At 47.8% G+C, this 26,110-nt stretch overlaps 1 protein-coding gene across 1 annotated transcript in view; it reads right to left on the reverse strand.

Annotated features, from left to right (window-relative positions):
• Positions 1-26,110, reverse strand: part of LOC147624213 (beta-hexosaminidase 1-like) — a 66,821-nt gene that overhangs the window by 35,175 nt on the left and 5,536 nt on the right. The window contains exons 3-6 of the mRNA XM_086820037.1: positions 16,655-16,714; positions 16,313-16,346; positions 16,070-16,168; positions 15,893-15,952 (exon numbers count right to left, since the gene is read on the reverse strand). Of these exons, the coding sequence (XP_086676163.1) occupies positions 15,893-15,952; positions 16,070-16,168; positions 16,313-16,346; positions 16,655-16,714 (253 nt within the window). The remainder of the gene's footprint in view (positions 1-15,892; positions 15,953-16,069; positions 16,169-16,312; positions 16,347-16,654; positions 16,715-26,110) is intronic.

Here is a 26,110-nt window from a genome sequence, read left to right on the forward strand (position 1 = left end):
GAGGATGCATGATGAGCTATTGGGGGTGCTCAACATCTATGCGCCCAATCATGCTAGTGCCAGAGCAGAGTTTTGGACTCAGGTTACTGATGCATTGCCAGAGGCCGCACATTGGTGTGTTGGGGGAGACTTCAACATGCTTGAGGACCCGGCAGATAGGGTGGGAGGCAGTCATGTTACAGTGCACGGCACGGAGCTTGTAGCTTGGGACCGGTTTTGTATGTCACTGAGGATCACTGATGCATGGCAGCATGGGGCTTTCTCCCGGTCTCAGGACAGTCTTAGTTTCTCTCGGTCGGATCGCCGGCAGGGAGGGACTAATCTATCTCGGATTGATCGCTTTTATGTGGGCGATTGGTTAGGGGAGCGAGGGGGCTCCGTCGGCATTCTTGCTGGCACCTCATTTTCAGATCATGCGCCAGTTATATTGACATTGGAGGAGGGGACACGGGAGCCCAGCTTGCAGTTGAAGATCCCAGAGAGGGTACTTACAGATCCCAGTCTCGCTGAGGACATTGAGAGGATCTGGCATGATAGTCAGTGCTCTGACCAGGATGCAGTGGGCCAGTGTGCCCAGGGACTCATTGATCTTAGCTCTTTTCTACACGCTGCAGCTTTGACACGACTGGGAGAGATTCGCGAGCGGGAGCAACGGCTGAGACGCAGCCTTGCTTCGCTACAGCGCCTTTAGGAGCAGCAGCCTGCATGTGAGTGGGTGGCGTCCCAGCTGAGCCAGGCACGCCAGGAGGTTAGAGAGGTAGAGGAGCAGAGACATGAGTTTTACTATCGTCGTCAGGCCTCTCAGTGGACGCAGCTTGGTGATAGAGTGACTGGGGAGTTTTTTGAGATCACTGGACCCCGTCATGCGCGAGCAGGAGTTTGCCAGCTTGGTAGACCGGATGGATCGATAGCTACTGAGCTCGGGGAGATCAGAGCCATTGCCACTGCTTTTTATAGTGACTTGCTTTCAGCGGAGCCAGCCACTGAGGATCGAGATGTGTGCAGACAGACTGTGTGGGCCCATGTGCAGAGGAGGGTCACAGACCATATGCGCACAGTTCTAGGTGCGCCTCTGTCAGAGATTGAGCTTGCCGAGGCCTTGAGGGTCCTGCCGCGACATAGTTGCCCAGGGGAGGACGGACTGACGCCGGCCTTTTTTATGCGCTATTGGGACCTTTTGGGGCCAGGCCTCCGCAGGGGCTTTCAGCATGTTTTGGACACTGGGGTGATGCCGCAGAGCTTTTCAGAGGGCTTGATCTATCTTATCCCCAAGGGGGAGGGAGTATCGCATGACATTCGGCATTGGAGGCCTATTACGATCCTCAATACTGTCTACAAGGTCTTGGCAAAGGCCTTGAGTTTGAGGATCCAGCCCTTCCTGGGGGAGTTGATTCATGCTACTCAGACAGGATTTGTCAAGGAGCGCAGTATCCTTGACAACATCTTTACTTTCTGGGAGGCGACGGCCCGAGCTAGGTTTCTTGGCGAGGACTTGGTCGTGATGCTTCTCGATTTTGAGAAGGCATACGATAGAGTTGATTGGGGATTCTTAGAGGGCACTATGCTACGCCTGGGCTTTGAGCCAGGATGGATCAGAGGGGTGGCAGCTTTGTATTCCACAGCTCGCAGCTAGGTGCTGATTGCAGGAGGTCGGGGGCCGAGTTTTGAGCTGACCAGATCAGTCCGTCAGGGGTGTCCTCTCGCCCCTTTCCTTTTTCTCTTCTTTGCGGAGGCTATGAGTATGTATTTGACGGCAGAGGAGGTTGGTTTGAGAGGACTTCAGCTCCCAGTCCGGGGGGAGGATTTGCTTGATGCTGAGTTTGCAGACGACACGGGCTTATTTTTGCATGGCCAAGAGGCCAATCTTATTCGGGCAGAGCAGTCGCTCCAGGTTTTTAGTGCAGCTTCGGGAGCATTGATCAATTGGCGCAAGACAGTGGCCTTTTGGATCAGTAGTGCTCCCACTCCGGCATGGAGCCCGGACCCCGGTTTTAGATGGATTCCTCCAGGCACAGCAGTGCGGTATTTGGGATGCCAGATTGGCCTTGATTTGTCACTTGAGCAGCAGATTGCCCCGCTTCTTCTGAGCATTCGGAAGAAGCTATTGTATTGGAGTACAGCTAGACTATCCTTGGCTGGGAGGGTGGTGGTGGCAAATCAGGTGCTGTTAGCGACTATGTGGTACATTACGTCTTGCTGGATTTTCTCGAGCTCTTGCATCAGCCAGGTACAGAGGCTGATCAGGAACTTTCTGTGGTCTGGGCGGGACGGTCAGCCAGCTCGGGCAAAGGTTGCATGGGCAGTTATTACACTTCCGCTGGCTCAGGGCGGTTTGGGCATTATAGATCCACTCGATCAGAGTAGAGCCTTATTGGGGAAGCTTATTGTTCGGGGGTTGCTTCCAGGCGGCGCTGAGCCTTGGAAAGAGCTCCTCTTGCAGCGACTGCAGGCCCGGGCGCCTCCTGCAGGGGGTACTTGGGCACCAGAGATTCGCTGGATCTTCATAGAGATGAGGAGGACAGGCCTCAGTAGAGGATGGGAGGACAGATTTGCTTTGAGTATCCTGAGAGCTTGGGAGCTGCTGAGACCGGGGCTTTCTCAGCGGCCTCCTTCTTGTGTTGAGGAGCGGGCCAGGCAGCCGCTCATCTGGAGCCCAGCGGTTCGTACAGAGCAGGGTCATATGCTGGGTTCTCGGCCTCGTCTAGCCTGGGGACCTTTAGCGGCAGGCCCAGCTCGTAGTTTTGGAGACTGGCAGGCTTTTTGCAGTCTACCAGAGGAGACCCAGGTGGAGAGGCTGAGTCACTTCAGAGGGGGGTTGATTATGAGGGATGATATTCAGGAGGCACTTACAGAGGAGTGGTTCACACCTCTCGAGCCAGTGGCCCCACGGTGGATGGGTGCCTTTACACAGTTGGAGATCCTGATTGCTGTCAGAGCTAGCACTGAGGATGGCAGATGCCTCTATTATGAGATACAGGATGAGGGCCGACTCTAGAGAGTGGAGGTGGAGTCGCCTTTGGTTGCAGAGTGCACTTTTCAGAGGATTCGGGTAGTGGCTGCCGCTTCTCGGAAGTGGCATATTGACCCCGACCCTGCTGACGTGCTCCCGGATTGGCGCATATGGGCATATGCAGCGCGCCCCTTGGCCCGGCGACAGTGGGACCCCGGGGAGTACGAGTGGCATGATCCTTATGCATCCCTTGAGGCCACAGAGATCACCTTTTTCCAGTATACTGTTCGGCTGGGACGGCATATTTTGACGGCGAGGAGGACGGTTTCTCCAGCGGCAGCGGGGCATTGGCGATTGCAGGGACTATCACAGGAGTTCCTGGAGGATTTCTGGGCTCGGCTCTGGGTTAGTCGACAGGCCCGCAGGATCTCGGCTTTGGGTGCCGCTGCTTGGTCGACTTCATCAGGGCCTGCTATGGGCTATGAGATGGAGCAGGGCAGTCAGGCCATCAGATTTATTAGGGGCCATCCTCGCCTGGTTCCGGCACCGGATTTCTCGTCCGCCAGCTGGACACAGGAGAGGGATTTACGATGGGAGCTCCTCAGCAGCCTCACCATCTGGTTCACCTGGAGGGCCCGGTGCTTTACGGCCTTTGAGGGGAGATTAGAGCCACCAGCAGAGACTGTTCGGGAGATTTGGCAGGAGTTGATCCACACCCTGCGAGGACAATACGACCGCATCCGGGGAGACTCGGATGAGGCGATCTTACGGCGCCAGGCCTTTCATACCACTTGGCGCTGCGGCCCGTTCTACACCCTACACACGGGATCCCCCCGTTGGCACTACAGGCCACCTGTTTGGCTCTTCCCCCCCCCTATTGTATGATTTAGCCGCTCAGTTCTTTAGACTGATGCTTGTATTTTGCAGCACCTAGGGAGAGTCTCCCGGGCTGCCATGATGTATTCACTGCTCTTCTCTCTGTTAGGAGCAGGAGAGTTCTCTTTTGTAGCCCTACGGGCGTTTTTTACATAACTAATGAAAGGATCTTTTCTCGGAAAAAAAAAAAAAGACTTGTGAACCCGAGAGAGAAGGAACCTGCCGCCAGAGGGATAGTGACTGTTTTATCTGTTGAGGAGTTACCTGATATATGTCCTGTGGTGGATGTATGATACAAAGGGAAGAGTTTGGGAGAGGCATATATAGATGGTGGTGCACAAATTTGTGTAATCACACTAGCAGCTGTGGAGAGGCTTGGTCTTAATATTACTGAAGCGTCTAGTTTCCGTATTCAGCTGGCCAATCATCAGAAGGTCAAATGCTTAGGTGTGATCAAGAAGTTAGAACTGCAAGCTTTTGAGGTAAAGGTGCTTGTGGATTGTCATGTTATGCCAACAGGAATGGGTGCATTCCCCATCATTTTGGGAAGCCCATGGCTGAGAGCGGTGAAGGCTGTTCAAGATTGGAGGAAAGGGGTCATTACTCTGTATGACAGGCGAGGGGATAAAAAGCAGTTTAATATGGATAATCAGAAGCCTATTGATGATGAAGAGGGAAATGAAGCAGATTCGAGTGTTGATGACACGACTAGTAGCACCACTACTAGTGAGGGAACAGAGGACACTTCATCCAGTGAGGAGGATGCAGAGATGGCTGCCCTGGTTATTGATGAGGAAGTGCTTAGTGATAAGGTTGCCCAACAAGAAGAGGCCATACAGGAAGAATGCGAGGAAGTAATGGCTGATTTTATGGCAGAGGATGCCCTTGAAGAGTATATGTTTTCTGAGGCAGATTTCCCTCAAGATCCTGATGTACTTCCTTTGGATGCTATGGTTGAGGTACAAGTGAATCATAAGGAAAGGTATGCATGTGATGTGAAAGAGTTTGCTTTTGAGTCTTTTGACGATAAACCTTTGTGGGATGAGTGGGATATAGAAAATCTGCAGGATGATGAACCTGAGTTGGAGTTGGATGATCAGATGAGCATTAATGTTAAGAAAGCCACAAGCAGAATTCATGCTATGAAGAAGGAGCAACACCAGAAGACTATGAATGATGTTGATGCTATGGATGAGATTATGGATGCTGTGATAGATGAATTTCTTATTGGCCTTGATAAAGGTGAGCATACAGGAACTAAGGTGGATGCTTTGGCAATGATGCCTGTTGAAGGGGAGTTTGTTTTGCCTGTAGTGGTTGGCTTTTGATGGTGATGTTTCTTATGTTAATGGACAAGAGAGTGCTTTGGGGCAACAGGTTATAGAGTCTTGTTCTTTGGGATGTGCACAGCAGGTCTTTCTTGATGAAGCTTTCATCAGTTATTACCCTCAGCAAGAGTTGCTTCACTGGTTCTCCAATATTAGCGTTGACTATATCAGTGATTATGGAATTGAGATGAGACAGGATGCTATGTATGTCAAGAGTTTTGTTTCCAAAAGTTCTTATGTTATGTTGTGGAAAAGGGTATGGCAAACTACGTCTTGGGAAGATGACAGTGTTTCTTCGAACACATGGAATAAAGATGCTTTGGTTACCTTGTATGATGCTCAAAGGATTGACGGAGGGAAACGTGGTCGTATGCTTTTTGTTGCTGATCATAAATGATTCAGCAGGCTAGGGGTTGGGCAAAGTATGTTAGGCAAAATCTTGAAAGGTGTTTTGGGCTTGTGTACATATGGGATGCATGGCATGTATAAAGCTTTGCCCTCGAATGCCCTGGCAGGTGTACAGAGTGGGTGGCTTTGTAGTAGGCTTGTACAGGTTTGTCCGGAGTGTGGTCTGCTGGAGGTGGTATCAGCCATTCGGTCGCTTTGTATGTGTGCGCGTCCCCAAAATAAATGGGCATTGGTAGGTTGAATTCGAAAGTGTGCATGAACATGTGGGCGTTTAATTGTTGGGATGCTAATTGAATGGTGCATGAGATGGTTCTGGAAGGGGAAGCAATATGGAAGGTGATGAGGGACGTGTGTATGGCAAGGAGAAAGGTGGTGCAAAGGAAATTTGATGAAAAGGAAGGATACTAAATTGGGTAGGTTGGTGGGTTCTTCCAGAATGATGGTCACGACGGCTGGCGAAGAGCTGTGGCTGGGTACGTCAACAAAAAGGGCGCTGACTGACTGGGGGAAAAGAATGAGAAGGTTAGCGAAGGGAGAGAGTTTTGGAGTGGGTCTCTGTTTTTGGTTGCTGGCGGTGGCCGGTAGCGAAAAAAAGAGGGAGCCGCCTTGGTACTGTTGCTTGGGCTGGCTGTGAGACTGGTGGCGGCGACTCGGGGACGTCGACAGGCTGGGGACTGCAAAGAGACAAAGGAAGGTACGCTGCCTGGCTGCAGTAGAGAAGACGAGGTGAGGGAGCTGCCTCTGATAGCAAAAGCAAGAGGAGTTCGTTGTACAGGTGGCCGCCTCTGAAGAGAGAGAGAGGCGATGATAAGAGGGGTGGCTGGGTTTTTGCTTTGAGAACTGGCAGTGTGCTGGTGGCGTAGGAGAGTGGCCTTCAGCTGAGGTGCAGCGCAGAGAACGTGTGGGCTGCTGCGGTGGCTGGTGCGAACAGAGAGAAGCGCAGAGCCGCCAGTTCTTAGTGGAAGGCGACGTCCGAGAGCTGTTTTTCTGGGTGGTTGCTGTCTCTGAGAGGCAGGGAGGTTCAGAGGACAGGCTGGGGCTTGTTGGATGGGTTGCCATGGCTGGTAGTGGGGAGTTCAGAGGGTTGCTTGGGTTTGCTTTAATCTAGGCAGCGGCGGCTGGTGGCAAGAAAAAGGGAGTATAGCTGCCGGCGACCAGTTTTATTGCTTGTGGTGCTGGTGATGGTGATGGCAATAGGGCTGCTGCAACTAGCGAGCTGGAGGGTTGAGGTGATGAAATTCTAAGGAAAGGTGAGAGAGGGATTAGCCAAGATAAATGGGGACAGCCTTGTGAGTATACATCCTTTGTGTTGATGTGAAAGTGTCGTGTATGTGAAGTTGTGTGAAGCAAAAGCTTCTATGTCGGAAGAAGCTGTATGGAAGTGTTGGCTGGGAATTCAGGGATGGATGATACTGGTGATGTATCTGGCTATGGTTGTCTGTTGGTATCCTGTGTGTGTTGATTTGCAGGAGAAGGCGTGATTGACGTGTTTGGTGGTGTAGTCCACGAGTTTACACTCTCACAGTGCACTTTGTGCCAGCCTTCGATTACCTCGTCATGCACACAGTGGAAGTGTATGTGTTGCTGGGTGTTTACTTTGACTATGGTGCCCCTGTTTTGGCTGTTTTTCTGGTGTGGGTAGTGTGGTGAATTGTGTGAGAAGTGTTCCAGCCAGTGTGCTGGTGGTGCCCCCGTTTGGTGTTAGTATTTCCAAGGCTGTTGGAGGGACAACTATAGAGGCAGGTGGTTCCGTGTCCGGAATTTCCGACAACGTCAGGTCATATGTCTACTTGGGAGTTACTTTCATAGGGCTGCGTTTCTCCCTGAAGGAGGCAGCAGCAGCTAGATTAGCTTGAGGGCATGCAGCCTTGGGGGCACTTGAGAGGCAGTGTGCACACATACAGTTGCAAGAGCCACGCACCAAATTGTGGCTATTTGATACGCTTGTCACACCAACCCTCTTGTACGGAGCTCCAGTTTGGGGGCCCAACATACATCACAGATCTCAGAGAGGGACGGATAAGGGATGGAGGCAAATGGAGAGACCACTGATTATGATGATTGCCCACATGATTTGGAGCAAATCATCAGTACTACATGAGATTGTTCGGGCTGAGCTGGGTTCCACACCAGTAGTGACCGAGGCCCTATTCCAGGCAGTTACCTTTTTACAACGGCTATGGGAGCTCCCTCAGCAGAGGTACTCCCGATTGGCATTGACCTCATCCATACAGTTGGCAGAGGATGGAGATACTCATTGCTGGTACGCTCAGATGAGATCATGGTTTGACCTACATGGTTTGTGGATAGAGGCACTACCACCCTTTTAGTACAGTCTGAATTGTCCATTTTTGGATCTCACCCGCTCAGAGCGAAACTGCGTGATCAGGATGGATATCATCAGAGTGGACACAAAGAGGACATGGACTAGCCCCCCTGAGCCCTTAGGCACGAAAATGGCTCATTACAAGAGCCATTTTCTACACCTCTCACCATATGATTTTATCACCCGCCTGGCATACATGGATGTAAACCTATCACATGGGATACATTGTACCATTGGACATATCCGGACCTCATAACACCAGCTGCGGATTGAGACAGGACGATATGTGCATCAGATCTTGGATGACCGCAGTTGTTAGCTATGCTACTAGGAGGCAGAGACAGAGGAGCACTACATTTGCCGATGTACAGTCTATTATGAGATCCGAGGGAGATATCACTGCCGCTTCCAAGAGGGTTTTGGGCCGTTATGCAAGGTCATGGAGTTTGAGGATCAGAGATACCTGGGATTGTTCCTACTTGAGCTCAGGAGACATAGAGAGACCCTCTTGGCAGACAGGAGACCGAGCCATGATGTACCTAGACAGAGGACCCTGACAGATTTCTTCGGCACCAGCACTAGCAACCCAGCCCACACAGCTCCTGATACCTTCTCCATTGGGCCATCAAGGCACTGACCATGCTCCCACGGAGTCACCATTGATAGAGCAGTCATCTTATGTCGTGCTCGTCGGCCACGCCCACCAAGATCCTGACCACGGCATCCTCACCATTGCCAGATCAGAACCATTATTGCTTGGCATCGGAGGCGCCTACCTCGCTTCTGCGACCTCTCCATTCTAGACAGCCCCATCGCGGAGATACTTGATCTAAGGAGAGGGCATCACTTCAACTGATTAGCATACATGGATCTACCTGATATACATTTTCCAGTATTTTCTACTCAGTATCATCTCGGAGTCTTACAATTCTGTTTTTATAACTATAAGACAATCAGTTTATTGTACTTTTTAGTCTCATTTAGTTGTTCTCTTTGATGAGACACCAACTTCAAATGTACTCTCAGTTTTGGTCTCATAGGCCATTATGGCCTCTTAGAGACGTTAATATATCATTTCATTTCATCTCTCTCTCTCTCTCTCTCTCTCTCTCTCTCTCTCTCTCTCTCTTTTCCAAGGTTATGCCTTACATGTACGCGTAGTTGGTTGGGAAGATAAGGGAAATCCCCAAGAGGATGCAAAAGCTCTTGCAACAAAAATTGGAGCCACTAATGTACCCATTACTGGAGCATGGCGAGTAGGCAGAGATGAAACTAGGGCGAAGGTATTGATCATCAGGTTTGGTGACTTGGAGAAGAAGAAGGCCTTCCTCTCTAAAAGGATGTCCCTTAAGGGGGAAAAGATTTATTTGGATGAGGACCTTACACAAGCACAGATAGCACACCGGAAGGAACACATGTCGCGTGTGCTTGAGGCAAGGAAAAAGGAGAAATGGGCGGTATACAGATATGGCCGAGTCATCATTATGGAGAGGAGGCCCGCTTGACGGTGCGCGGCCTATGAGACCTTGCGATTCACGGTGTGGAATTGCAATGGAGCCCTTAGAACAGATGTAGGATACTTTCAGACACAGTGATATTGCTATGTATACGGAGACCCATCAGTGCACAAACAAGAGGCTTCCTGACGTGCGGGGTTATAGATGGGAATCAATGTTCCGCCCTCAGCCACCCACAGTGGGAGGCACCAGAGGATCTGGAGGAGTGGCAATACTTTCCAGGGAGGAGCTTCGTGACAAAATACATGTGGTACATAGAGATGTAGATGCAAGGTACATGTGGGTCTGAATATGCAAAGAGGGGCTCCGTGAGCTATATGTAGCGGTACGCTACTTTCCCCCAGCCCACTCCAGGTTTGCACCATCAAGAGAGTCGCCCTATACGCCACTATATGATGATATCATGAGGTTTGCCAGCATGGGAGACATATTACTATTGGGAGACTTTAATGCACGTAGAGGCATAGAGCAGACACAGCTGTATGATACTCAAGAGGCTATGTACTGGGAGATCACAACAGAGGATGTAGGGTTGCAGAGATCAACACACGATGAGGGGGAGATTACAGATTATGGCAGGCATTTTCTCATACTCGGGAGTGCACATGGGTTGGTCATATACAATGGCCTATCGAGATGGCAAGGATCAGATGCTCCCACACACTGGAACTCTAAAGGGGAAGCCAGCACAGTGGACTAATTGATGGGATCTCCTTCATTGATACTTGATGTGCGGGGTTTCACGATTTCCAATCGGCCCATTGGCATACCAGCCGATCATGCATACCTGAGTTTCACACTAGTAGGTAGATCCCCGAGAGATGGGCCAGCCACTCATCTACCTAGGTACCTGAGATATCAATTTACACGTGAGACAGTTGGGGTTTACCGAGATGCAGTATCTGACAGCTTGTTTGCTTTAGGCCCACATAGCCCTCTGGGACGAGATTACGAGAGGATTGGCAGGTGTACTATATGCATCCGCCTCATGCGTTTCCCTGCGCTATGATCCCTTCCACCCCCCGTGGCAGCACTGCCCCACAGAACAGTTGGTATAATGATGAGTGTCGTGAGACACGATTGCCATTGGGACTCACACGCATAGACAGGCCAGGATGATCTTTTGACACCTTGTGCGGAGGAAGAAACGAGCCTACCTGGCTAAGTTAGAGGAGGAGATCTACCAACTCTTCTTTGGGAAGGACAACAAGAGGGCATGGAAGATGTTTCAGGAGAGACAGCCTGGTACTCTGATTACTGCACCTGAGGCATGGCATGCTTATGCTAGAGAGCTATATGATGCACTAAGACAGCCCCCCACCCACCCACCACTGGGAGCTAGACCGGCTAGCAGCACCTTTTTTACTATGCGGATGGTGCTAGATGCGATAGACAGGTTACAGAAGGGAAAGGCACATGATCATGATGGGCTAGTTGGAGAGCACTTCTCATATGTGCGTGACACTTTGGCTCCGCTCATCGTACATGTGTTTAATCGTGCCATTTGTGAGGGTTTCCTGGCAAGCTGGACAGAGCATATCATTGTACCACTCTTTAAGAGTGGGGACCCCATGGTACCAGGCAACTACAGGACGATCATGATTGGTCATTACTTGGCAAAACTATATGGCTCTATATTGGAGTCGGAGGTGAGCTGATTGGGCAGAGAGACATGGTCATCGTTCTGTGCAGATAGTGATCTGACAGTGAACCTTGGGAAAACCAAGGTTATGGTGTTTAACACCACACAGGCATGGGTGACGAGATCAGAGCCTCAGTTCACTTTCCGAGGGGAGCCAGTTGAGTACCTCAGGTCATATGTCGACTTGGGAGTTACTTTCACATGACCGCGTTTCTCCCTGCAGGAGGCAGCAACAGCTAGATTAGCTCAAGGGCATGTAGCCTTGGGGGCACGTGAGAGGCAGTGTGCACACATACAGTTTTAGGAGCCGCGAACCAAATTGTGGCTATTTGATACACTTGTTGTCACAGCGACCCTCCTGTATGGAGCTCCAATTTGGGAGCCCAGCATAATCACAGATCTCAGAGAGACGGATGAGGGATGGACGCAAATGGAGAGACCACTGATTATGATGATTGCTCGCATGATTTGGAGCAAATCATTGGTACTACGTGAGATTGTTTGGGCTGAGCTGGGTGCCGCACTAGTAGTGACCGAGGCCCTATTCGAGGCAGTTACCTTTTTACAATGGCTATGGGAGCTCCCTCAAGGTACTCCCGATTGGCATTGACCTCATCCATACAGTTGGCAGAGGATGGAGATACTCATTGCTGGTATGCTCAGATGAGATCATGGTTTGACCTATATGGTTTGCGGATAGAGGCACTAGATTGTCCATTTTTGGATCTCACCCGCTCAGAGCATAAACGCGTGATTAGGATGGATTTCGTCAGAGTGGACACAGAGAGGACATGGACTAGTCCCCTTGAGCCCTTAGGCACGAAAAATGGCTCATTACAAAAGCCATTTTCTACACCTCTCAGCAGATGATTTTATCACCCGCCCGGCGTACATGGATGTACACCTATCACATGGGATACGTTGTGCCATTGGATAGATCCGGACCTCATCACACCAGCTGCGGATTGAGACAGGGCGATATGTGCATCCAATCTCGGATGACTGCATTTGTCAGCTATGCTACCAGGAGGCAGAGATAGAGGAGCACTACATTTGCTGATGTAAAGTCTATTATGAGACCCGAGGGAGATATCATTGCCTCTTCTGAGAGGGTTTTGGGCCGTTACGCAGGGTCATGGAGTTTGAGGATCAGAGATGCCTGGGATTGTTCCTACTTGAGCTCAGGAGACATAGAGAGACCCTCTTGGTAGATAGGATACGGAGCCATGATGTACCTAGACAGAGAATCCTGACAGATTTCTTCAGCACTAGCACTAGCACTAGCACCAGCACCAGCAACCCAGACCACACACCTCCTGATACCTCCTCCATCGAGCCATCAGGGCACCGGCCACGCTCCCAAGGAGTCACCATTGATAGAGCAATCATCTTATGTCCTGCTCGTCAGCCACGCCCACCAGGATCCCAAGCACGACATCCTCACCATCGCCAAATCAGAGCCATTATTGCTCGGCATCGGAGGCGCCTACCTCGCTTCTACGACCTCTCCATTCTAGACAGCCCCATGGCGGAGATATTTGATCCGAGGAGAGGGCAGCACTTCAACTGATCAGCATACATGGATCTACTAGATATACATTTTCCAGTATTTTCTACTCAGTATCATCTAGGAGTCTTGCTTACAGTTCTTATAACTGTAAGACTATTAGTGTATTGTATTTTTCATTTTCATTTAGTTGTTTTCTTTGATGAGACACCAACTTCAGATGTACTCTCAGTTTTGGTCTCATAGGCCATTATGGCCTCTTAGAGACGTTAATATATCATTTCATTTCTCTCTGTCTCGCAGGCAGCCCATGAATTATACCGGCCTTCGGGGACTGCTTTGAAGGCTTTCATCACACGAAGAAATATTGAAGGCAAGGGTATTTGATCATTATGTTATGATTTTCAGCCATTGGACATTTGTCTTTTTAATTGGTTATATATGGACAGCCATTAGGCACTTGCTACAATAATCGGGCATGTATTTGCAGCATTGGGTACTTGCTATTGCCATGGGGTATTGTATCTCAGCCATTTGGGTTCATGGACAGCTTTATGGGCTTATGATTCAGCCATATGGGTACATGGACAGCTTTATGGGCTTATGATTCAGCCATATGGGTTTATGGACAGCTATGTGGGCTATTGGATAAATTATGTTGTCCGGTATCCACATGGAATACATATTCTTGGCATTTTCATGGGGATTTTTGATTACAGCCTGTGCATATGAATTATTCATGGTTGTATGTGAATAAATCTGGAGCATACGCTCCCTCAAAGCTTGTACATTTTATTTTTGTCCTTGAGTAATACAATACTCCAAAGAGGGGGTTGTCCCATTCCAGACTTTATGTGGTGTTAGATGTGCGCCTCTCTCTTTATAGTTTTGTGGAATTAAGTGGCATATGTTTACGAATGTGGCCAATTTAAGTGTTTAATTGCATTAATGGTCAAGTGTTTTGAGAAACCCCTGCCGGCCCTCTCCGAGTTACAGCTGCCATGGAGTCCTCCTGGGGAGTAAGGACAGAAGGTGGCATGAACCAAGCCACAAGAAGAACAAAACCTTGTCCAAGAAACTACTCGACCCCAAGGAAGGCAGAAGGGAAAACTAAAGAGGGAAAGGTTGAGGAGGAGGAGAGAAAAGAGGCGGAACCAAGAGGTGGGGGAAGGAAAGATTGAGAAAGGAAGGAAAGACAAAAGCAAGAGGGGGGCAAGGATAAGCGAGCAGTGGCGATGGCGGACAGGAGGATGGTGCAAGGTGTATGAAGGGGCATGGAAGCGGAGAAGAGGGCGGGGGGCTGAAGGCGGACAGACGGGAGGGGAGGCAGCGCGGGAGAAGGGGAGGGGAGCTGATGGCTGGCAGGTGAAAGGAGGAGGCAGCAAAGAGGCAGAGGAGGGTCGAGTGGGGCAGGAAGGGGGCGGCTAAAGGGGGGCAGTGTGACAGGGCGAGGGAGGGGGGGCTAGGTGCAGCCTGCGGCACAGCACAAGGGGAGGGGGGTTGCACAACACACAGGGAGGAGGGAGCTCCCTAGAGGTGTTAAAGATCATAACCTTGGTCTCCCCAAGATTAACTGTGAGGTCTTGCTCCTCACGAAAGGTGTGTAATGCATCCAAGTGCCTCTGTATCCCTGGGCTGAATATAAATGAGCATTATGTCATCTGCATACAATAGGAGGGGGATCAAGGTGCTTGCTAGGGAGGAACCAAGTGCCACATGGTCCTCGATGAAGAAGTCAGAATTCATCAATGTACAGCGCAAATAGGAGGGGGATCAAGGTGCCTGCTAGGGAGGAACCAAGTGCCACGTGGTCCGTCAATGAAGAAGTCAAAGATCTCATCAATGTAGAGCCCAAATAAGGTCCGAGAAAGGGGGCAATCCTGTTTCACCCCAATTGTGCTAGATATCTCATGTGACATACCCCTGGAGCCTCAAGCCGGCCCATAACTAGCTCATAAAGCGTTGTGATGCCCCATATCATCTCTGATGGCACACCTAAATCTTGCAGGCACCAAAGGTGTGCCTGGGAGACTCTGTTAAAAGCTTTGTAGAAATCCAGAAAACAAGACTAAACACAATGTCTCTGCAAATTGGCCTCCTCAATGATAGCCCTCAATGTAAAAATGTGATACAGTGTGGAGTGTCCTGGGGCACTGTATCCATGCATCTCTGCCATGGAGCTAAGCTCCAACTCTAGCAACCATCCATGGAGCTTGGCCAGTGTATGGCCAATCGTGATAGTTCAGTAGTTTCCAGGATCTGAGGGTCCCTGGCTTTGAGGATGGGGGTGATGGTGTTGATGGACCATTATGGGAGTGGGAAACCATGGCATCTATTAAACATGGGTGCTGCGGGGGGGGGGGGGGGGGGGGGGGGGGGGGTGGGGGCGCTCCACTACTAAACCCTCATGATCATGGGCACACCTGTTTTGGAGAAAGCAGAAAGGAAGAAAGATTGCATTAAATGTCTACGAAAGACCCAAAGGTTCTATGAGACTGAAAATGAATACAAATAATCCATAAATAGCTGGATGTTAGAAGCATGAAAAAAATAAACATCTACCAAATAAAACGGGCCCACGTACTATGTGAGGTCGTGAACTCAAAAAGAGACTTGAAGTTCATCCTCCTCCTCAATGGTGTACAGTGCAACAATGTCCACCACCTATGATGGTACAAGGTGATAGTGTAAATAATGGGGAAGGTAGTGCAAAAGCTCATACAATGATACCATCCTCCTCGAGCACGACACGTAGGGCTGCGTTGAAATCTTAACATCCACAAAAGTCCCGGGGTCTATGAAACCAAAAGTGTTTCAATGTATCAATGAAGTACATTGTATTTGTGTCTGTAGGGGCGGTAAATTGGTCCATGAGACCAAAAGTACTACATGATAAGTAGTATTCCGATAGAAGATGCATGAGGCATCTCCAAAAGCATACTAAAAAAAACAAAAAAGAAAACGAAACCCTATAATCACAAAAATGTCTTGTGATAAGAGGGATTCTATCATAGTCCCCTGGCAATGACCTTTTTGCAGGCCAGATAAGGTAAAAAAGAGAACTCTGAACAGATGAGTGTGTCCAAATTTGATTGGTATGACAAGTGTGTGGTCAGTATAGACACAATTACTGTGTTGTAGGATCGGTTCGGTTAGAGAAAGACCAACTGCTTTCGAAAAAAAAGGAATAAAAAGGCTTGTAGTCTTTTGAAAGAGAAAAAATTAATGTATTCTGCCTTCTCTTAAATTTCAAGGCACAACACCTACTTAGTTGTTTCCTTAGAACCTGTAAATACTTCTTTGAAAGAATTTGCAAAAACAAAATAATGCGGATGTACCAATTATGAACGATCGTTCTCGGGTCCAACATGTCCGCAAATTCATCAAAGGTTTCCTCCCTGGGAGAAAACCATTGGAAGTGAAACATTTCAAAGATTAAATGAGAAAAAAAAATGTGTTGCTATTCAAGATGTTTTGAGAGTGCAAAAATGTGGCAATGGTTTCCTAAACTGCACCAGTTGACTGGTTCCCAACCATGGGACAAAGCTAATTGTTGAGCACGCAATACAAAGTAAACGTATGCATCATGTGTTGTCATTTCATTGTCGTCCAGCCTGCACACAGGACATAGCTCACATGTTCATTTTGACATCTGTGACAACCCTATAAACATCCCACATCAAAACTCCTCACTCCATTGCAGCTTTTCTAGGACTTAAACAAACCTAGAAGGGAAAAGAATGGCACACCAGCCTTACCACTGCTTGATTCGAGGAGTGTTATTCCAACAATCTGCCACGGAACCAGAAAATGTATCAACCTAAGGAGCACGAGCAATTCACAAACACAAGGAGTGCATTTCTACCCAAACCATTCACCAATATACCACATGTTGATTTTTGTCTTTTACACTGCACCCCGTCATCTTTATTTTTTTTTCTTTTTATGACATTTTTTTAATTTCACTCAGTCAACATGGAAACGTAGTCACATCCTAACACTGATGTAGACAAGACCTAACAGAATGCTCTAATACATCTTGCAATAATGTCAAAGGTAGTGTTTGCTTCGTTCATGCATTTTTTTTTAAAAGTGCCAACCTGTATTCACTTCATCTCCACCAAGATGGAAAAAGCCAAAAGGAAAAACCTTTCTTAAATCTGGGCAACAATGAAAATCAACATTTGCAATCAGTGCCTCTCTCTCTCTCTCTCTCTCTCTCTCTCTCTCTCTCACACACACACACACACACACACACACACACACACACACACTTTTTTTTTTTTGGTAATATCCAGTGCAGTATATTTATATGCTCATAAATTTACAAGATGGGAAGTCTCCGAAATGGAGAGTATCCCAAATGTCAGAAACATAAAGAGAAAAGCTCTAAGCAAGAAGCATCCATATCACCCTCATGGCAGGCATCATATAAGGATTGCCGCACAATAAGGCTCGGAAGGATTCATATGACTGATGATTCTGCCAACCCAAGTATGCCAAATTATGCTCACCCCAAATTGTCCAAAGAGCCCAATATCTCACCCAAGAGAGAAATAGTGAGTATTGGGACAAGGACCGCATAAATCTGCCAAAAAGCCAGAAATGTTTCCCAAATCTGTGACTCGGGAAACGGAGCCGAAGAAAATCTGAAATTCTCCTGAGGAGGATCCTCGAACAAGGGCAGTGCCAAAGCAGATGAAGAACAGTCTCTGAGGGAGCCTGACATCTTAGACATGTGGAAGGTGCAATGTGACGTTTAGTATCTCTCTCACACACACACACACTTTTTTTTTTGGTAATATCCAGTGCAGTATATTTATATGCTCATAAATTTACATGATGGGAGGTCTCCGAAACGGAGAGTATCCCAAAGATCAGAAGCATAAAAAAAAAGCTCTATGCAAGAAGCATCCATATCACCCTCATGGCAGGCATCATATAAACATATTTTTTTAGTAATTCTTATATTACCAATGGGAAACCTCATAGCGAGGTGAAAACCCACAAACAAAACAACATGATACAACTGAGGCCCCTATATAGGGGCCAGGGATGTGACTGCCTAGAAGCAGTCAAAGAAAGCCATGTATTGCTAGTCGTCCATTTGTTGCAAGTTCCGGAAGTCATGTAAAGACTGTCTCAACGAGTGTTGGAAGTAGGCATATTGATCAAGAGGAATGTGTCCATAACGCATCTGATTTCTATTTTGCCATATTGTCCACAGTGCCCAAAAAATAGTCCACGCTAAGAATACCCTGAAGTCGGTATATTGCTGTGGAATTCCAGAAAAAAGCAACATTGTCTTCCTAAATTGAGTTTTTGGGAGTCGCGTGAGAAGATTCCCTGACAGTCTGTCCAAGAGGGCACGAGAGAAATCACAATACCATAGCAAATGGGGCATTCTTCCCTCACATAGCATGCAACAGTGACATCTTCATAGCAATGTGCCTCTTTTCCAAGAATACACCGACAGGCAGAAGGCGAAGGCAGCGCATACGCTTGCTAAAGTAGCACGTTGCCACCAAGCGAGAGAGCTTGAAGGGGCCCATGCAGAAATGCTCATGTGAGAGAACCGTTTAGAAGCATTTATCGTAGGAGCATCCGTCTAGAGCGGAGACCCCATCCGCTCCCTAGAGGATCCCAGTGTCACGTACCGCCTGAAAACCGGTTCCACGGAGTGGTTCTGTGCCAGTCTTCCTGATTTTTTGGAACCTCTCCGCCCTTCCCTCCCCCTCATGAGGATATGATTCCTCAGCAGTAGCAGATGTCCTCTCCAAACAGATCAAATACCATCCTCCCCCTCTTTGTAGGATCCTCTTCCTCCTCCTCCCCCACCTTCCTCAAACCGCACCCCCCCAAGCCCTCCCACTTCAGTGCTTTACTCTCTGCCCACTCCCTCAGCCTCTTGTCCATCCTCTCCTTCAGAGCCTCCTCCGCTCCCACCCACCCCCGCAAGCTCCGTGCGGCCTCTCCAAGGAATTCCCGCCGACCGCCTTCGGCAGTAGCCCCTAACCTTGGGAGGAACTGCGCAAAGCAAGCTCCGTCTCAAGCTGATTCATCACTTCTCGAAGCTCGTAGCAATGATGGTCGTTGCTTCCGTAGTGAGAGCCCTCCCCCCGGAGTCTCCAGGTGGCCCCTCTCCTTAGTCACATGGGACGTTTTCATGTTCCCTCTGAAGAGCAGCAATCCTACGCCTAATAGCTCTCTCCTTGTCCAGAGCCTCCTTCTTGGACAAGGCAGTGCTATGATAATGATGGCTGGTCCTCTCAAGAGCCAGCGCAATATTATCAGGACCGTCACAAGATCTCCATCTCTCTCTGATCTCAAGGGAGATGTCAGCATCTAGATAAAGAGATTCACGGATACGGACACAGGGAGAGGCCGAGCAAGCCCCAGGTTCCCTAAGACACAAAACGACGGGGCAATGATCGGATTTGGTGGTGCCAGGCATAATAGCAATGGTGCCTCCTTTGTCCAAGGACCAATCATCCACATAAAACCTGTCCAACCATGCAAAGATGCTCTCATCCCCGCTCCTGTGGTTATGCCAAGAGAAAGATAAGGAATTTGGCCTTCTCTGGAAGTCATCCTCAGTCCAGCAATCCCTGCCAAAAAAAGAAAGCGTGAACGTCTCCCTTGAGGTTCGCTCCAAAGGGTGTAAACCCCCTTCGCGTCCACCCTTCTTGTCAGAAGGTTGCTCAACCATATTAAAATCTCCTCCCACTATCCAATGATCAACCTGGGGAATGACATTTGTAATGGTGTCCCAAAAGGCCACCCTTTCACCTCTCACATTAGGTGCATAGATACTCAAGATTCCCAATTATTGACCCTCATGCATGATCAAAATCCACTCCACTCTAGCAGGGATGATAACACCGTGCCCAATAACATGAGGCATAACAGATGCTGCCATTGAAATGCAAACACCCCATCTAGTCCCAACTGTCGAGGACCAGAAGGTGTGGCCAGAAAGCATCTTACCAGTTTTGCCACACTGAGATCTATCCAATTTGTGTTCCTGCAACAAAAGTACATCCATAGACCCTCTTGTAACAGCAGGGTCAAACTAGTCCTTCAGAAGGCGCTTCCTACCACGGGTGGGAAGCCCTCCAAGGCCCTGAACATTCCATGAGATGATTCTCATGGAAGAGAAGAGGGTTTGACCCCCGATCTAAGAAGACGATGGGCAGCCTCAGGATGCCTCTCATAATGCTGGAGGACGGGATAATCCATGGGGCAAAGTCCACTCACATGCCCTTTTCCGAGGCCCTACACAGTACCTACATATGTACGAGAAACCTGTTTGCCCTGCGGGGCATCAAGGGCAATGGCATCATGCTGAAAATCCTGCAATACATGATCCCCACTGCACTAAACATCCTGCATATCACCCCCTCCAAGTAGAGAGGACTCAACAAAATCATCTTGATATGAGATATCATCTCTGCAAAGATGCATCAGCTGACACATCCCTCTGACTAGAAACATCATCTATCTGTACATGATCCGAGGAGGCCTTCCCATCAATCACACCAGGAGGGCGGCTGTGAGAGACAGCTCGCCACACTTGGCGGAGTGAAGGACGGGAAGGAACCAAGGGAGGTGGCGCCTGAGAAGCACACTTGCGAGGCCTCCTGCAACCCTGAGCCCGAGGGCAATCTCGAGCAAAGTGATCCTGTTTGGTGACAAACCTGGCACTGATCGGGCATTGATCGGGTTTACCTGCAATCTCCATACGTTGCTTCAAAGGGCCACAAGGGCCCGGAAGCAAAACATAGTCCTCAAAGAGCTCAATGTCACGGGCAAGAACCATGACCCTTGGGATAGCATCCGCCAAGGCAGTGACCACCTGGGCAGAAGATGTCGTCCAGGCGTGGAGGGGGGGCACTTGAAGAACCAACCCAAAGGCGGACCTGATGGCCTCTAACATAGGCCAATATGCGCCAGGAAGACCTGGAATCTAAGAGTAATCGGGAAACGGTTCTGATCTTCCTCAACAGGGTCAAAGTGGCTGGAGTAGGGAAGAAAGAATATCTTCCTCGGGCCCAATGGCAAAGGGCGGCCCTTCAAAACCTCTGAGGCTGCATCCTCAGAATCAAAATCCACTTGGAAGAAACCTCTTCCAAGCAACCTGACATCTCGAAAGTGTGAGGCGAGGTCGGAGGGCAGAGCCGCCAAGACCCAATCCCAAGCCTGGAGACGGGAAGGGTGAGATCTAAAGATTCTGGCAATGGGGGTCGTTTTGGAGTCTTTCTCGATTTCGGCGTAGAGGACCGCAAGCTCGACTTCGGAAAAAACAATGGTTCGCCCGGCCGAGGGAGATTGATTAGCCATGATGCTAATCGAAGAAAAAGGCCGTCTTGAACCCGGATGAGGAGCAATCCGAACCAAGGGGAAGAGGCAGGCCTATTGTTGCTATTTTTGATTCAGCAGAGGGGCTGCAAAGTCACTACAGCCCACTAACCCATCTGACTGCTGATTGCTGACTCTTGACAGACCTCTGACAGTTAGCTCTGACTCACAAACCACCCCGTCAATTCCAGACAAGCCAAACCAAACCCTTTACACCAGCTAATGATATCTGATGCTGAGCTGACCTTGGCTGACTCTGTACCTTCTCGTCTGATGTTGTTTTAGTCGGCACTGACTAAGTATCAACTCACCAAATATTCCTTTATGCATCTTTCTATGTATAGAATCAAATTTAATAAAAATACAACTTTTGTAATAAAAATAAAATTTCCATTATGCATCTTTCTATGCATAGAAATCAAAATTAATAAGAATAACACTTCTATAATAAAAAACTCCTTTATGCATCTTTCTATGCATAGAAATCAAATCTCCGTGGTGGTCTCTCTAGCCACCTCTCTTGCATCATTGCTATACTTATTCTTTCTATTTGCTACTTCCCTTAGTGCTAGGCTTCATTATGGCTGAGTCTGCCTTGCATCTCCGGAGGTTTGACAAAAACTCAGTACGAAGGGCTTTGTGTGAATATATGCTCTTATGTGTGTGTGTGTGTGTGTGTGTGGAGTGCAAAAATCAGTTGCCGCACTCTTGGAAGCATGGTATAGTCAAGCTTGTCCCCAAAAAACATCTGTGTGATCATATATCAGATTGGAGGCCTATTACTTTGATGCCTGTACTTTACAAACTTATTGCCAAAATGATTGTACATAGGCTTCACAAGATACTGCATGCAGGACTTCATCCTCATCAGTATGGGTTTGTGCCGTGAAGACAAATCCATGACAATATATCCAATGCCTTGACTGCAATTGAATATGCTAAGTATTCGCATCAAGATGTGCTTATATTGCAGGTGGATATTGCTAAGGCATTTGACAATGTTCAATGGGATTTCATCTCTCAGATCATGACAAAGTTGGGCTTTGGTCCCAAGATGGCAAATGCTGTTTACTGGCTTTATTCTGGCTCTACTGCTCAGTGCATTCTTGGGGGCCATCTGTCTCGGTCATGGATATTGGGCCGATCAGTTAGACAGGGCTGCCCTCTTAGTGCTCTCTTTTATGCCATTGCGACCCATCCTCTTTTGATGTATCTTGATCATCTTACAAACACAGGACACATGACTGGTCTTAAAATCCCAGGGGCTACATCTTTTTTGGCACAAGCATATGCTGATGATTCCTTCTTCATGCCACAGAATTCTCCTCAGGAACTTCGCATGCTTATGGCCACTCTTTCTTTATATGGGTTGGCAGCGGGATTGCATGTCAATTTTGACAAATCTAAATTACTCCCCCTGAAACAATGTGACTGGCATTCTATTCTTTGGCCGGGTCAGGTGGTGCATTCCAGAGATATTGTCAGGCATTTGGGATATCCCATAGGATGGCATATCACCAGAAAGTAGCAGTTAAAATGGATTTTCCAAAGACTCCAACATAAACTGGAATACTGGAAGATTTCTACTTGGCCTCTTCATGTCAGGCTCAGAATAGTACAATCCATTGTGATGTCCTATGTCCAGTTCTATTTGCCCTTGCTGCATTGGTCCTCCAGGGATATTTCAGCTTTTATGTCTCAAGCTATGGAGATGTTATGGAAGACAAAAACTGCTGTGAAAGCATTGAGACTGATGAAGATGGAAATGGTGTGCTCCCCAAGGATGCATGGTGGACTTAATGTCCTTATATAAGATATCATGTACTTGCAAGGAAGGCTACAATGTTGCATACTTTCTTCCGTCAACAGCAGCCATGGACTTGTATGTTAGCATCCATGTGTGTCAACATGAGGACTTGTGCTTATGGTCATTGGATTACGGATCATTGGGAGGTTGTTATTGGGAGATTTGTAGGGAGGATACCTGGTTGTCCTTTCTCTACTGCCCTCATACTTGACTGGAAACAAGTTCTCTCTAAGGTCAAATGGGCTCCTGATAATTGCTTGAGGACAAACTCGATGAGGAAAGAAAGTATTCATTGGAGTGCCATCTTTGACACTCCACTTGCTTTACAGGAATCTGTTCGGGCATACAATCTTATGAAATTGGGAATTAGGTACATACATGATGTGGTAGATGATCGAGGATATGTCTTATCCTTTCCCCCAGCCACTGCTTCCTATGCATTGGGAATGCATCATAGGTCGATATGGAAGAAAATTGCTGATTTATTGCATCCCTTCTTACCTATTCCACCTATGGCTGACACAGACAGGCTTATGGATTGGCAATTGCAGCCATCTACTACATGCATTCATCTTATTCCCCTTCCTGCCTTAACCTCCATAAAAGCCTACAGGCTTCTTCAGCCTCCCCCATGGATTCACCAACATGCTAATTCTCTGTGGCAGATAAGGAAGCCCCTCTCATGGTGGCGGAAGAATCTCCGGATGTTGTGGAAGTGTAAATGCCATTGAAACAAAGACTTTTTCTTTGGAGATGTTTGACAGGCACATTGTCAGTGGGGGTCACACTTGCTAAACGTCACATTGCACCTTCCACATGTCTAAGATGTCAGGCTCCCTCAGAAACTGTTCTTCATCTGCTTTGGCACTGCCCTTGTTCCAAGATCCTCCTCAGGAGAATTTCAGATTTTCTTCGGCTCCGTTTCCCGAGTCACAGATTTGGGAAACATTTCTGGCTTTTTGGCAGATTTATGCGGTCCTTGTCCCAATACTCACTGTTTCTCTCTTGGGTGAGATATTGGGCTCTTTGAACAATTTGGAGTGAGCATAATTTGGCATACTTGGGTTGGCAGAATCATCAGTCATATGAATCCTTCCGAGCCTCATTGCGGCAATCCTTATATGATGCCTGCCATGAGGGTGATATGGATGCTTCTTGCTTAGAGCTTTTCTCTTTATGTTTCTGACATTTGGGATACTCTCCATTTCGGAGACTTCCCATCGTGTAAATTTATGAGCATATAAATATACTGCACTGGATATTACCAAAAAAAAAAAAGTGTCTGTGTGGAGTGCGTGTGTGAGAGCATATCTTGATTCAGAGTTTTACACCCACTATTGGGCACCGATGACGTTAGTGGGGATGTTGTAGTATCTAGTCCATACTATGCATAATGGAGTTGATAGTTATATAGTCTTGTGGGTTGACTACCATGAGTATATAACATGCACGTTCCTAAAAGGTGAATTTGGGCATGTTCCTAGATTCATCTAGGTATGTATATATATCATCCCCTCTTGGAGAGTCGCACTAACCACTTCTCCCTCTTCAACTCATCGCCGTCCTTGATTCTTCTCGAACGTTGCGCCACCCATCTTCTTTGTTTGCACATGCACTTTCTTTTTTCATTCACGCACCTGCGCAAATCCTCTTGGCCACGCGTTGCCTTTGCCACCTTGGGTCCATTACATACCATCTTATATACATTTTATTTATCTACACACCATGCTTAGGCTGGGCTCAGGATTCTCCTCACATATTGCCCACCCCTTTAGGTGAAACACTTTCAAGTGTTTCACTTTCTTCTTTGTACTTCAAACTACTCTCTTTTTCAAACCATTCTATACAACTCCATTGACAGCTACAACAGCATCCAGCATATCAACACCCTCCTGGTTCAAAAGGGTATAACTCCATCCTCCAAAGCCATCCTTTTGAATTGATCCACCCACCTAGATCAGAAACCTGCAAGCATCCTATAAACAACATCAGTGTTGTGCTTCTATCAAAGGGCACAATCCAACCAAACCTCCTATTAGCCCTCCTCTCAGTTTCTCCATCCATAGACATCATGGTGCCATCATATGATTCAGAACCTCTTCCTAGTTTGTGTGCCTCTATCTGGCATTCATTCCACTTCCCAAAAGCATCTGTATCTACAAGAAAAACATTCTTCTCTTTCCCAAACACATCCTTGCCATCACAAAAAAACATCCCAGCCAGACCATCCTCAAGAACCTTGCATAAGGGTATACTACCAGAAACATCCCCAAGAACAATATGACCATCCTTAAGCATAAAGCCACGGGTCTCCTCATAGCACTTTTCTTCCTATAAAGTCGAATCTGCAAGAAAGTCGTCTCATCATGCTAACTCTTCCCATCAATCAAACTCTGAATGTCTTGCAAACTCTCCTCATGAAAATCATCCCCATTCTTCATAACATGCAAGTCCTGAACATTCCTCAAACATTCTGCATCACTCAAGCAACAATTTTTATCCAACTGATCCCAGCCATGTGGCTGAACATTTACCCAACCCATATCCAATGGCTTAACATCCATTGCAGACAGAAACATTCTCACCATCACCATCAAAGCAGGTAATATCAATATCAAGGAAAGTATCAACAAAACATGGGGAAGCATCTTCCAGCTCAATTTGATAGCATTCAACATCCACAACATCCACGGATCCCTTGTCACTTCTAGTACACACTCAGATGTTTGCTTCACAATATCACCTTCCTTCAGATTCCTTCCTGAAAACATATGGCCAGTATGCTTCAAACCTGCATCTGCGTCATGTGTAAGCATATCAACAGTCACCCCAAAGACTCCACAAGTATCAATGCATGTATCTCCCATTACTGACTCTAGCAGACTTTTATCCAAATCCACTTCCTCATTTGATCCATCAGAAGACTCTCATTCCTATAATAGTCCCAGTCATATTCACGTTTTCAAACTGACTCCGGGGTTGCTCTTGATTCCAATCAACTCCAAGAATCCCCAGCACAACAATATTCAGATTCCCTACCTGATCAATCAGCTCCTGATGCAGACCATTATGCCCCTTACTGGGTTCCATAACTCTTGGAATCTTCACGCCGATTCCTCTCTCCAAATGCACATCCATAGGAACCATAAGCTTGTTTGCCTCTCTTTCCTTCCTTGTCAGCTCCTGCTTCCTCAGTCTCTTCCTCCACTGCTCAGTTGCCATCCTCACTGCCTTATCATATGTGTCATGATCTTTCAACTCCACTCTCACCCTGATGCTCTCATGCAACACACGAATGAACCTGTATTTTTTCAGAAAATCAGGTGGCACCTGATTCTCTCCTAAAGCTTTCAGAATTCTTCTCCAAAGAGCTTCAAACCTGCCAACAAAA

This window comes from Cibotium barometz, chromosome 25, assembly GCF_041138505.1.
Source record: "Cibotium barometz isolate CiBa-2024 chromosome 25, ASM4113850v1, whole genome shotgun sequence".
NCBI classification, from domain to species: domain Eukaryota; kingdom Viridiplantae; phylum Streptophyta; class Polypodiopsida; order Cyatheales; family Cibotiaceae; genus Cibotium; species Cibotium barometz.